The 15,071-nt window shown below is 36.8% G+C and overlaps 1 protein-coding gene across 1 annotated transcript in view; it reads right to left on the bottom strand.

Moving 5' to 3' along the window:
- LOC132105894 (CUGBP Elav-like family member 2) overlaps positions 1 to 15,071 on the bottom strand; it is a 141,637-nt gene that overhangs the window by 95,179 nt on the left and 31,387 nt on the right. The window contains exon 2 of the mRNA XM_059511388.1: positions 12,543 to 12,578. Within this exon, the coding sequence (XP_059367371.1) occupies positions 12,543 to 12,578 (36 nt within the window). The remainder of the gene's footprint in view (positions 1 to 12,542; positions 12,579 to 15,071) is intronic.

Here is a 15,071-nt window from a genome sequence, read left to right on the forward strand (position 1 = left end):
CTCCGCATGTATAGACAGTGCCCTGGGACAATGTGTACCGAAACACACACACACACACACACACACACACACACACACACAGACACACACACACACACACACACACACACACACACACACAAAGCAGTCCGGTTATAAAATCATGTACAGTCTATCGCACAAACATAACATTCTCTGTCAAGTAGTTGTATTGCATTTACAGTTTAATGAAATGACCTAGTTAGAGTATACTTTCCTACATTATTCCCTTTTTCTCAATCTTCTATTCTGTTTTATCTGTATGACACTCTGTTCTTTTCCTCCTATACTAATACCTTCTATCTCTCTCACTCTCTTCTGCCTAATTGTCTTAGCTATAATGGTGATTAAAAGGTCAATGCCCAATCACTCCTAGCCATGACAGCCCATTTTGAATGTTGCGACTAGTTAGTAGGCTAGACTTGTGGGTATTTCAGCTCAAAATAGCTTGGAAATGTCCAGGTAAAAACTAGGTTTATTGTTCCCTCAGGAACTTCCAAATACAGTCTTAGCAGGCCCATAGGGCATACGCTTGAGTTAAAAAACACTTTTAACACAACACAACCAAACACAAGGGAGTTGAGATGTGTTTTTAACAACTAGGCTTGTCGCCAGTTATTGATAAGTACGATATTAAAAAGACATAAGACATTTTTACAATGGCACAGTGACACAAGATCAATTTTAACTTAGTCACAGCCTCATTCAGACTCTGTTCACAAACTGCAGCACTATTAGACGTCATGCAACTATTAGTGCATGATTATAATATTGTAATAATAGTGTAATAACAAATAAAACAGTGATTGGATGCTTTACAATCAAGTTCTTCTGTCTTAATTATGTGGAGTAATGTGATGTGTAGTAATTTTTCCAAAAGGTGATCCTAAAGTTTCCGCTACAACAACAACAAAGTAGAGAGAAAATATACTAGCACCACTTTCAGTTACCCGGATGAGCGGTCAACAGCTGAAAGATGCAATTTTGGCATTTTGAGCATGACATGTACTGGACCTGCAATGCCATTTGTGGCTCCAGTAACAATGAGACTTTGCAAGTGTGCGTGTGTGTGTTTCCTTAAGCAGGTCAGGCTGACACAATTCACAGAGGTTCTGGCTTTATTATTAAATGTTATCGAGGCTTAAAAAGATGGAATATCAAAGGAATATCCCAGCGGGTGGAGAGAGGGACGATGAGAATAAAATGTACGGTGTTTTGTCGGAATATAAATTCTTGAGCTAACATTAATAAAATAAGGATTACCTGACGTCAGCGCTATGCCATTCCACCTATTCAAAACAGCATTTGGCTTGCTTTGATCAGCACTCTCAGATTATTCTGCCTTCTTTTGTCTTTCTCTCAGGCCTAAAAACCTCTCATCTCTATCAGAATGCAGTTCACGTGGGACCCTCGGAAAAAAGGAAGACCCTCTATTCACCCCCCACCCCCCACCTCTCTCGTTCTGCAGGAGGAATGCACCAAAACACAGATGAATAATTTAGATTTTTTTTTTTTCCAAAGAAAAGGTTTGACGCAGCAGTTTGGAAGAAAGGGCTGCTATAAAACATGCATGAGATACACGAGTCCACAATCAGATTGCTGATATGAAGAATTAATCTGATCTCTAAAACACATGACAGGACCACATGAAAGCATGGTGGTGAATTGTTCTTAAATTTGTGGCGTTCAGATAACCCTATTACGGGGATGAGCTGAGATAGATCTCCTATTGTTCCTGTAAAAATATTATTACAGCCAATCAAATACAAACAGTGCCCCTTTTTAATTTTAAGACCACCAATCAGCAGAGATTAAACACACAAAGGCCCAATCCATGAATGGCTGTTAGAGTGAAGCGTTCGATGAGCGTTAATGTCAGCGTGACTATTCATGATGCTGTTGCCGGCAGATCAAAGGTTTGGCAGGAAATGTGTGTGTGTGTGTGAGAGAGAGAGAGAGAGTAAGGAGAAGAGAGAAGCTCATAAAAAAGTGTTCATGTGTATTTAGTGGCTTTTCTGTGCAAATATTGATATATGCTATTTTATTATTAACCCAGGCCAAAACCTAGTACTGGTAGTGCTGTTTAACCCACAATGGATGTCCATCTAACCACAGAGCTTGTACACACAAACAGTTTAAGCTGTACCAGTGAGTTTTTTTTATTTTTATTTTTTCTCCTTGTCCTCCCATTCACACATACACATGTGCTTGAACTTCCAAGCGGCACGTAGAATAAGACAGCCAGTCGGGCATGTTCTATTTTGAGCTATTAGCAGACAGAAATTAATTTGTCACCTTCCATTAGAGGCCTGATTCTGGAGTTCTGTCTCCTCAATTATTTCCTCAACACACACATACACACAGCAAAAGCCATTTGTCCCTACTATTTATATGGAAAATGTTTTGCTTGGATAGGTGTTGTTTTTTTTTCTTCTACAATGTCATTGTATTCAGGTCCATATTTGCTCTTGACTGAACTCGTGTGTTTGTGCGAGTGTGTACAGTATGCATGTGTTTGTGTGTGTTTTCAAAGTGAAATAGGGACTATTGTGCTTTTGGATGCAAAAATGTCTGTGTAGACACTTCAAAGCCAGCACACCCTCTCTAAGAATGACAGAAAAACAGAAGAGGTAGTGAATCTGTTCATTAGGATGCTAATTCTTTTTCCTTTTCTTCTTCTTTCTGGGTATTTTTGGCTATTGAGAAGCATCAAAATAATCTAAATATTTCCTTCTCTTTGTGAAAACCTGTCAACAGTGGAATGTTTGCTATGAAATATCACCTTCAATGTCATGGCATTGAATTATCATAAAACGATGACAATAAATATTAAACAGGCGGAATTCTTCACTTTCGTACCATTTTATTCCCTGAAGTCCATCTTTAATGCTAGTAACCGACATAATGACAATGTCCGCTTTCTCTATCCAGAAATATGTGAACGCTAACATTTCCAGTTAAGAAAGATTCATCTCACGCCATTGCGTTTCAAAGCGCATCAGAGGACGGTTCATATCACGGAACATATTTTTAGCTTTGCCACAAGTAGCACTATAGCAAGCATTAGCGCATGAGCATGTGAAGTTTTGAATATTCAAGTATTGGAAAAGCAGCAAAATTTCAGCAAAATGATATTACGTTGCTTATTGCATGTTTCATGACACTTAGTCCAGTGAATTGTCCTGTGAGTGGTATATAGACTGATGAATGTGAATCTAGCGATATTTTATTTTCTTTGTTTTGATACTATCACGAGTTTGGAAATTAAATGTGTCTGGAGAGTCTAGGATGTGAATATTTCTGAATTTTTGCAGCTTAGTTTCCCTCAATGGGTGAAATGACGTGGCAATTTACATTGTGGACATGCTTTGCATGTATGTCCAGTGTTAAAGGTCGAAAAGTGAAATTTTTTTTTTTTTGACAACCGTCAAATTCATCTCCACACACTCATGCACACATGCATGACAATGATGGCAGAGGCCAGAGGCTCAACCTTAAGGGAGATCTCACAAACGAACGAGCGATTCTCTCTCTTCAGCTTGAAGGAAGCATTCCTCAGGGTATGAGGCTGTCAACCTGACACTCATGTCTGGACTAGTTCATCTGCTCTGTGTCTATGTGTGTGTGTGTGTCTGGGATGCACTAAAATAGCTCAAATCCTACTATACTCTGCTCTATTTTTGGGATCAACCACCCGGAATACATTTGAACCTTGTGTGTGTATTTCAATATGCAACCACTCTAGGGAGTGTGTACTTATATGCTATGTAAGCGTGTGTCTGTGTGTGTGAGAGAGAGGTTAATGGCTTAGTCAGTGACTGGTCAAACCCATTAGAGGTGTTTGACGATTGATGGACATGATTGTGTGTGGAATGAGCCGAGTGAGGGATAAGTTCCTTGGTCATCTTTCTAAACTGATAACATTTATGCACACACACTCATTGTGACACTACATCCTCCTTTCTTCAAATAACATTTTATGTAACTTGGGCACAAAACACACTTACACAAACTCCCGCTCCCCCTTATACACACCACAAAACTGCTGCAATTACTAAAATGAGTCACAAATGCCACAGGTCATGACACTGCAACAGGAAGCTTCTATTAAAGCTTATATTTTAATATCCGTTTAATATCAACTTCAAAATGTAGGGAATGAAAATGCATTATTTACTCACCTTCATGTCATTACAAATTAAATTATTTCCTCACATCATGCGGTTCTCGAGTCGAGATTGCAGTCCAAACATGATATGTCAAGACTTTGAGTGTCATTGGTTTCATGTCTATTGATGACAGTTATTTATATGTTATCACCGAGCAGCAACCTCCCGCTCTTTCTCGTAAAGCCAATAAGGAGGTGACTAAAACTGCAATTCATTGACTGGCCGCTTGAGGCTGGCTGCAAAAGGGAGTTAATCCCATAGACTCCCCATGTTAAAATACCCAACTTTACAGCAGGAAAAAAACATGTTTACAGCCTGGTGCAAAAAATTAGTTTGGTATATATAGCTAATTTTTTCCTTGACAACTGTGAGGGGGGTAATTTTTTTTTTTTATATAACTCATCCTTTTTTATTATATTAAGCCTTAAAGTTTTGCATAATTAAGGGCGTGGCAACTTGAGTGACAGGTGGATTTCAGCTGCTGTCACCGGCGTTGCCCTAGGTGGGCGTGGCTTCAGCAACCAGCTCCCGCCTTTTTGCCTATTTTTTGATTACCCCAGTGACGCGCGGGGGGTGGGGGGGTTTTTGCTAAAAATAAACAATACATTTTTAAGACTACAAAAAAAAAAAAAAAAAAAAAAAAAAAAAAAATATATATATATATATATATATATATATATATATATATATATTTATATATATATACAGTACAGACCAAAAGTTTGGACACACCTTCTCATTCAAAGAGTTTTCTTTATTTTCATGACTATGAAAATTGTAGATTCACACTGAAGGCATCAAAACTATGAATTAACACATGTGGAATTATATATGGAATTATATACATAACAAAAAAGTGTGAAACAACTGAAAATATGTCATATTCTGGGTTCTTCAAAGTAGCCACCTTTTGCTTTGATTACTTCTTTGCACGCTCTTGGCATTCTCTTGATGAGCTTCAAGAGGTAGTCACCTGAAATGGTCTTCCAACTGTCTTGAAGGAGTACCCCGAGAGATGCTTAGCACTTGTTGGCCCTTTTGCCTTCTGTCTGCGGTCCAGCTCACCCCTAAACCATCTCGATTTGGTTCAGGTCCGGTGACTGTGGAGGCCAGGTCATCTGGCGCAGCACCCCATCACTCTCCTTCTTGGTCAAATAGCCCTTGATACCTTCAGTGTGACTCTACAGTTTTCATAGTCATGAAAATAAAGAAAACTCTTTGAATGAGAAGGTGTGTCCAAACTTTTGGTCTGTACTGTATATATATATAAAACAAAACAAAAAGTGTCTAGAAATATGTGAACGGAAATATTTCTAGCTAAGCAAAACAAAAACAAACAAAACTGGAAAAAATACAAGACTAAAAAAACTACACAAAACAGCAGAACAAAGAAATACAAAACAGAACAAAAACAAACAAACAAAAACATCAAAACAAAACACAAAACCAAAACAAAAAGTTTGTTTAATTTAACGTGTTACATGTTTATTCAGAATTGTGAATTTAACTAGCAATTACTACTATTATTACTACCTTTTGTGTCATTTTCAATTTTGATACATTATATATTATAAAAGTTCAAACATGTGCCACAGAAGAATTAAATAGGGAACAACACAATGGTGAGTAAATACTGACTAAATTTTTATTTTTGCCTGAAATGTTCCCATTAAATATGAAATTATTGTATTATACGGAGCACATGCTTTTTGTTCAACTTCCTGTGAAACACCTAATCCTTGGTTTTCTCCACAAATATACTCAAATCAATTGAAATAGCAGTCTTTTTTCTTTTTTATGTCTGTGTGTATGTGACAGGCCACTCTGTGCTGTCTAACTTATTCAGCTATTAAGGTCTTAGTCACCGTACGCATACACATTCGCACAAGTCACATCTCCAGTATCCTCCTCCCAGATCTCATAAATATTAATCCCCTGTGAGCTCATTAGCATGGCCGCGCTGAGCTGCATCGCCATCTAGTGAGACACTTCCTCTCATGAATATTCAGAGCGAGGGGGGGCCCAGCGGTCGTTAGTGGAGAAAAACTGGAAACAATAACCCAATCAGGGATGAGGGACGGGACTTTGTGTGCGAATGTGTAATTTAGCAGAGCATTCAGACTCTTTCGTGATGTTTCTGATTAAAAGCTTTGGTTTATTCCAGAAAAGTGGCTAAACTGGGTGAATAACAAATGCAAATATTTTAGTGCAACCCACAAAAATACACAGTGAATGCATGTAAATATGAGGCTGTTCCACTGTGAGGGTATTAGTTATATGACGTAGCATTTGTTTAAAAGTATTACGTATTTTAGATGCCGGTATTAACGGCTTTAGACAGGAGGATGTTCTCGTTGTAGGTGGGATTTGGTGTTTTTGGATTTCCCGCATTAAGCTTGTAAATTTACATTGTGTATGGAGGCTTTTTACACAAGGTTTTACCGGCTGTCGGGGGCCGCTAGCGTTTTTGTGTGCGTACGTACAGTAATGTTAGACAGCTGTTTCTCGATCCAGAACATCTGTGGGGTATTAGGATTATGAGTAACAGTAGGGCAGCACTCCAAGGCCTCACGCCTCATATCTCTCAGCCTACACCAGGCCTCACCGTGGAGCTCGTCCAGGTGGCTCCCTCTAAAGACAGAGAAGGGGTGCTGTGGTGCAGCTCGTTCAGAGGGCTGCCTAACGAACCTTTCACAAGGCCTCACCTCGGGTGGCTCATTCAAATGACTACGAATGCTCTTCAGTTGAAGCAAACACTAGCCGGCTATTGTGAAATGTGGAATTGTTATTGTGAAATAAGAGAGAATTCGAAAGGCTCAGTAATTCATGTGAATGTATTCATATGTGTATATATCTGCAGCTAAATGTAACTGCTATGCTACTATGTCTAACAACATATTCAATTTATATAATATATTAACAATATATATTCATATTTACAGAACATATTAAAGAGTTTTAACTATATAGTTGGTTTTAAAAACTACATAATCACAATCTACATTAATCCAATATATTAATTTGTACAAATTATCAAATTAATGTCTTCAATTTACAACTACATAATCAGGAGTATTAAATATTATTATTATTATTTATAACACCATATATTAAGAATTTCTAAATCATTAAAATTCTGTAAATCATTTACATTTTTGATGTATTTTTGTCATATTTAATAAAATTAACATATTTAATAACTACACTATTATTATTATTATTATTTATTACACAATATATTAATACTTTCTAATTACATTTTGATTTTTAAATTATATAATCAAGAATAAATCATTATATTCAGTTTTACACAATATATTTAGAATATATAACTACATATGCTATATCAAATTAAATTAACATCTTAAAAGTGTGAATTCATATATATTCTAAATCATAAAAGCAGCAAAACAACAACAACAAAACTACTCAATGTTAACACTGGAAACGTTTTTTGCAGACGTGCAAACCAATACCATACGGAATATATGCATGTGCCATTGGCGTGACACAGATGAAAAAGAGGCTGTGAATTGTAGATATAAATTCCATCCAATAAGTTGTACTGTGTTCTTTTTGAAGGTTTTGGGTCCACTGGAATTCAAAAAACAAACAAACATAAAACATATTTTCAGTGTTTTGTAAGCCGAACGATCAATGCCAAGGTAAACGACAGAAAGACATATTGAACAGAGGATACATCTATCTATTTTCATCTATGTCAAATTAAATATGGCATCTAGCCTGACTAAGGCCTATAGTCTACTCGCAGTACAATTTACTTTCAGTGATCTGCTACAATGTGAGCTTTTTAAAAAGGTTATTAGAAGAGCGGTCTAATAATCAATCTACAGAAAAACAGAGGACAAAAGAGAAAACCGGCCTATTCACATTCATAGAACACATCAATTCACACAAGGGGCGAACCTGAATACTTGTAATAAACGCCGAAGGTTTATATTTGTGATACCCAGGGACTATTTCATAATGTTTCTTTCTCTCCCTCTTTTCCCTTCCTCTCTCAGAGTTGGATTATAAATAGTGTTGATTGACAGGTCTGGTTGGATGGTAATTAGAGCGGTTGCTGGGGTGAAGGGGGCGGGTCAGTCTCCGTGGTGATAATGAGGCCGGGTCCCACACGGCCGCCATGACGGTTCGGTAACCGCTCTCTTGCGCTGCCATCCCGGCTCCCATAATTATCGGTTGTTTTCTCTATGAGAACATAATCGCCACGGAGAGATGCAATTAGCTGACAACTGATTCCGCCCCCACCCCCCGTTTTCCTCTTGCCCCCCCCCCCCCCACTGCTGTTAAGACCCCCGGTACCGGAAAAAAAGAGGGTGAAAAAAGAGAGAAGAAATGGTTTTGATGCAGCTTGCTAAGAGGCAGTCAGTCATTCAGCGTGAGGGAATCAGTGATTGCACACAGGAGCTAATTACACAGTCACACGTTCTTTTGCGCCACCCTTTCTTTCTCTTCCTTTTCTCTTTGTTATGCCATGGATGTTGGAAGAAGAAGATGAAAATAGAGATTGGAGTATCTCTGTATCTAAGTTGACAACTGTATTTCGGCTGGTATAGCCCACAGGAAAGAAAGAAAGCACACAGAAGATCTCTTTACCCTCTTTTTCTTCTGTTCAGAGACGCCAAGGCCCCAAACATACTCGACTTTCAGGTTGTAACTTTTTCGAATCTTATGAGATCTGATTATAAAGGGAATTCAACTTTATATTCTTTAGTCAACGTTCAGCTTTATTCAACAAACCCTGTGACTTGATTCAAGTGTAGCCACATATGAAACATTATTTTTATTTCTAATTTATTTTTCTACAGTGTGTTTCAAAATATAAATAAATGTATAAAACATATTATTACTTAATATTGTCATAAAACATATTGCAATAGTACATATTATAGTAACCTTATTTAATTTATTCAACATTCAACTTTATTGAACAAATAACAGGCTTTGTTTTGGGTCTCAGAGACTCAAAGACTTTATTATTTTAAATCTAAATAAAATATAAAATATATAAATGTTCATGCTTATTATTTAATATTACAATATAACAACAACAAATATTCTTTATTCAAAAAGTGCTTCAAATGTCTTATGTAACAAATGTGGGCCTTTTTTATATTTTATATTATTATTTTACATTTTAAATGTTATTTCATTTATTAAATTTTTTTTCTCTACTTTGTGCTTCAACAACATCTAACCATAATATTAAATATTTCATTATACTATTAATATTTCATATTTTTAATTCTTTTTAAAATGATATAATATAGTAAAAAATTAAAGAGAAAATGAAGAGAAACTATATTTCAAACTAGGATTGTTATTTTTAGACATACAGCAATGATATTAAATGGAGAACAAATGGAGACTTCTACCTCAAGTCTCTTGAGACTAGTATTGCACTGCACTATGGGAATTTATGTCGTTGTCTTTCTTTCCAGCACAAGTACACCTCCTTTAAATGTAAATTAGGCTTATTATAGATTGCACCTTGTTCTCAAAGTCTGCACAGTAAAATTTTCCTCTGGGAAGAATTTTCCCCTTAGGCCCAAGATAACTTTACCACACGTAGATGAGCGCAAACATTTCTAGTTATGCAAGTTCAATTGAATGTGTCAGAGTGTTATTCATAACCTATCATAATACCACAAGGGGTGCTAGAGCTCCAATTTTATATATATATATATATATATATATATATATATATATATATATATATATATATATATATATATATTGCGGTTTAAGGTCAACAGCTGTCTGAGTTTCTGAGGCATTGCTGCATTAAGTAATGCAAGAACGCATTCGCTCAAGCCTTCGCATCTGCATTATCATATTTTCATAAAATATTTTTTTTCTGACTGTACATACACACACACACACACACACACACAAAAACCCAATCATTTTTGCTAATACACTAATGGCAAACTCCTTTCCTCTCATTTCCTCTGCTCTGTATCTCTAGTTCATTTCCTCTCACTCCTGAGGTGTTTTGGTATTCTTGTGAATTTCACTGTGTTCTTTTGCACTTCATCTGCATATGAAGTCACACTAACATTGCTGTGAACACATGCACTCAGATGCACATGACTTTTGGCGTACAGATGAATTCTGAGGTAATTCTGGGTGTGGTTGGGAGATTCTGTCAACAATATCTTGCAAATTAAACCCATATGCGCACTTGAAGAACACAGGATGCCCATTACATCATTGTATTCCTGGGAACAACAGATCTTGATAGTGAAACGTATGTTAGTTATCTGCTTTTAGGAAAACACAGAGAATTTTCAAGGAGCCATGCAAGGGCCAGTGGAGAGAAGGTAGACAAAATATTAAATTTTGAGACCAATCAAAAAAATGGCATGAGGGCTATACTTACAGTTAAATAAATAGTACACCCAAAAATTGAAAATCTTTCATTATTTTCTCACCCTCAAGCTTTACCAAACCTGTACGAGTTTCCTTTAGCTGTTGGACACAGAATAAGATATTATGAAGATTGCAGGCAACCAAATAGCTGATGGAAGCCATTAACTTCTATAGTATTTCCTGTGAAAGTCAACTGTTTGGCTACCAACATTCTTCAGTTCATCATTCTTCTTTTGTGTCCAAGAAATTCATAGAGATTTGGAACAATATGAGGGTGTGCAAATGATGAGAATTTTCATTTCTGGGTCAAACATCCCTTCAACTTTTAGCAAGTTGTTGACTTTTGAGAAAAAACGTCCTTAAAATTTAGTTTTCTGTCATATTCATTCATATTACTGTAACGTCCACAGCAATTTCTCAGGGTGACATATTTTTTCCTTTTCATGAGTGCCCTTGAAAACTCGCAGGCTGTCTGTCAGTCAGCCTTTTGCCGGCGGTAACCCACAGTGCATCGCTGTAACGACAGAGAGGGTGGCGAACTCCGGCAGTGGCTTTGAGTTTCTGTGTGCCACCCTGCAGAAGAAAGCTCTTCTCCAGATGAGACGTGACAATTTATTCCTAACAGAATTCCCGATGAAAAATAGGTATAGCTATTTCAGGATCAGCAGTTTATCAAAAAACTCTCAGGCGCTCTCTCTCGCTCTTTCGATGTGTAGTCTCATAGCCGTGGGGCTGGGTTTAATGGCCCTCAGTCACAGATCTTTACCAGCCTCAACTCTGCACCCTTGATTCTCTGGGAACACCTTTTTCTCTTTTATTTCTCTTCCCTGTCATCTCGCTCTCCTCTCGTAATCAAAAATTCAGAAGAGGCTATGTTAAAATCGGCAAAGTCTGAGGTTACGCTTTTATTCTTTCCAAAAATCCCATCATCCGCCTCCAATCATATATGAATGCTGTTTGAGCTTGTCATTAGTTCTGTTCTGAATCCTAGGGGGCTGCCTTGCAGTCTACTCCATACACAGGACACTACCTTTTAAGACAGTGTGCGAACAGTGACGTAACTGAGCAAATTATTGATTTAGAATGGTCTAAATAAGCAGTTCTATACAAAAATAGCGCCTCAGAAAACTCAAGTCCTTATTAATTACAATAGAGTTTGATGTTAGCATGTTGCTAAGCTAAAAACAAAACTTTATTAAGCATAGAAAAACAAACAAAATGGGCTTCTACTGTAAGACTTTTAAATTGTACATGATAATTTTACCGTCAACAATTCTCTCAATTCATCCAACATTTTGTGATTAAACAGCCTATACCTGAAATGGATCCTCATAATGATTGAATTCAAGTAGTCTCGGTAGACAGCAAGGAGAACTGATTTCAACAGTTTGCGTTAGCATGTTGCTAAGCTAACAGCATGATATTCAAATAAACATAAAAACTTTTTGTCATCTTGTCAATTTTCCACTGAGCTTATTGTAGTGCATTCTGGATCTGGCTTTTTTTATTAAAGGAATGCACATTTTTCGTCAACCTTTAGGACTTGAATTTGGAAGTAAACCTAGAATGGTTTAAAATACTGTCTATGCAGGCAGCTCACTGATGTATTATAACAGGCCATGTTCTGTTATTATATATGGAGGTTATATTAAACATTACTGAGATCATACATGGACAAAGCCAAGTGTTACGAGTGTTGTTTTTGTCATGTACGCAATCTAGCAATCAACCCAAGGTCTCAGTAAAAAAAAAATTATAATAAAAAATAAATAAATAAAAAATGAGTTTTTTGTGAGTGAAAAAGAAAAATTATTGCATCAGTATAGCAGTCGACACACTACTAGCCTGAATTAGAAATAACTGACAGAGAAAGAAAGAAAGAAAGAAAGAAAGAAAGAAAGAAAGAAAGAAAGAAAGAAAGAAAAAGAAATAAAGAACATTTCTTAGGGACATTCCTACCTCTGAATAGCTCCAGTCAGATCACTTGCGTCCTGCCTGTGAGAGAAAAGAGAAAATTAATTTGTTAGTTCAGTGAAAAGTCACATATACAACCATTTTAGTTAGAATTGTGTGAAAACATTTACATTTACATATTTGGCAGTCAAAATTGGCTAATTGCATTGAACACTTAAAGCATTCACGCAGAATTGAACCCATGACCTCTGCGTTAACTAGTGTCAAACTCTGCTGTGTGAGCTACAATCAACAAAAAATAAATACATAATAAAATGTGTCGAAAGACTAAATGAGTAATTGCAGCAATTTATCATTAGATGTATTTTTTTTAAGAAAACAAAACAAATAGGTAAAATTGTTAAGATTTTTTCTTTCTTTCATTTTTTAATAAATAAATAATGTGCCAATATAATTTATAGGATTGATCCTCAATAAAACATTAACATTGGTAAAACAATATATTGATATTTCAAGCCTATATGCACATCTTTAATTTTTATCAAATATGCACAGGTGCATGTGTGTGTATGTACTTGTACATCTCCTTGGTTTCTGATAATACAGCTGTAATGAGGTATTTGTGTGTGTGTGTGTGTGTGTGTGTGATAGTACTCAAGTGTATGTGTTTATTTCTGCAGGGAGCTCTCATGCAAGGCTTTAGCTGCAGGTGCATTCAACGTCTGTAAGATAACATTCACTTCACTGCTGTCTACATTACACACACACACACACACACACACACACATATTACACCCCCCTCTCTCCATCTTTCTCTCACCCATCCAATCATCCACACCCTCTCTCTCTTTCCCATCCCTCCATTCTCCTGTCATTTCAGAGCGTTCGGCTTTTGGGAAAACATGAGTGCTGAATGTACGAGACGAGGGGTGCCTTGTATTAATGTCTCTCTCTCTCTCTCTCTCTCTCTGAGAAGCAGATGGACATATTGAGCGTCACAAGCCCCTGAGCCCAAGAGAAGGGGAGATGAAAAAATGGACAGAAAGAGAGAGAGAGAGAGAGAGAGAGAGAGGAGGAATGGTATATTGTGAGCACCTCTTTCAGCTTCCTCTTGACATATTTCTCAAAAAAAGTTACAATTCTAAAAATAAATTATAAAAAAAAAATTCATTAATTCATTACAATTACAAATGGCTAATACAGCACTTCATTAGCAACCAGTTCCTGTATGAATCATAACTTACATGTTACGCTGACGGAGGCAAATGTTGTGTTGCATGGTAAACAATCAAAGTGTAATACTGAAGTTTACAGATATATCCTTCATTTAATTTCCACAAAATATAAGAAGTGTTCAAATTAACATAAATAAAAACATAAACACATAAATATTTTGCACTGCAAAAATGAGAATGTCATGCATTAATGAGAAATTAATGAAACTGGTGTCATAACTGAATAATATTAATAATACTTGATTTATTAGTTATTTTCAAAATACAGTGTCCTACCTATTTTTTGATTGATTTTGTGGTAAAATATGAGATTTAGCCATATATGTGTGTTTGTGGAAACGTGTCCTCTTCTGTTTGTGGGAATAAATCAACTGAAATAAAAACCAGCAATCACTTTGTGCAACCTTTTTCAATTGCCTTTACCAGGAAAAAAACATCCAGTACCATTTCAAAAACTGGCGTGAAAAGGCGGAATGCTGTATTCAAAGAGCAAATCAATTGTGGCCAATTCACCACGGCTAATTTTGGTCCTCATTCAACATGGCACCCGAGCTCAGGTAATCAAAATGAACTCCCCCCTCTTGTTAGCACCAAACAGCCAACTCCAAATAGTTTTTCTTTTCTTTTTTTGCGATTTTTTTTTCTCCTTATCTCTCCGTTCTCCAACTGCTGAGCTCCTGCTGTGTATATGTGTGTGTGTGTGTGTATGAAGAAAGAGACCGTGCTTCCCACCGCATGTTAATAAATTGGTCCCCTGTGGACAATGGGGAGGAGGTGTGCGGTCATTATTCTGAAAGCTTCCGGTGAAACGGGTGCTGTTTGATAACAGCTGCCGTCAGCGCTGTGGAATAACAGGACGCCAGCTATGCACTTATTAATGGTGAATTATTCCTTTATACCAGCCCAAATGAGAGGGATGCAGAGGGATAGCATATGCCGGCTCTGGTGATCAGAGTAAAGGTGGGCCGGAGGTTACTTTCCATTTCAAAGAGCCACACAGCGAGCGGTCTGTCCGCGGTTTCTGCCTTATATACCTTCGCATTGAGCCTGACTAGGATGAATTATGCAAGGCCTTAACCCAGATGTGTTAACACACACAAACATCTTTCTTTCTGTCTTCTGTCGCCCCCTCAAACACATGAATACACATAAACTGTGGTGAGAAATTGAGGTTAAGAAATAGGGGTTAAGAAACCACAGATAATCTATTTGAAAGGTCCTGTTACACTCTGAAATGACATTTCATAATTGTATTTATTTGTATTTTTTTGGGGCGGGGGGTCACCTGTCTGTGATTTTCTAATGATCCGAAAGACATTGATTAGCATTGATTAGCATG

Source organism: Carassius carassius, chromosome 26, assembly GCF_963082965.1.
Source record: "Carassius carassius chromosome 26, fCarCar2.1, whole genome shotgun sequence".
In the NCBI taxonomy this organism is placed as follows: domain Eukaryota; kingdom Metazoa; phylum Chordata; class Actinopteri; order Cypriniformes; family Cyprinidae; genus Carassius; species Carassius carassius.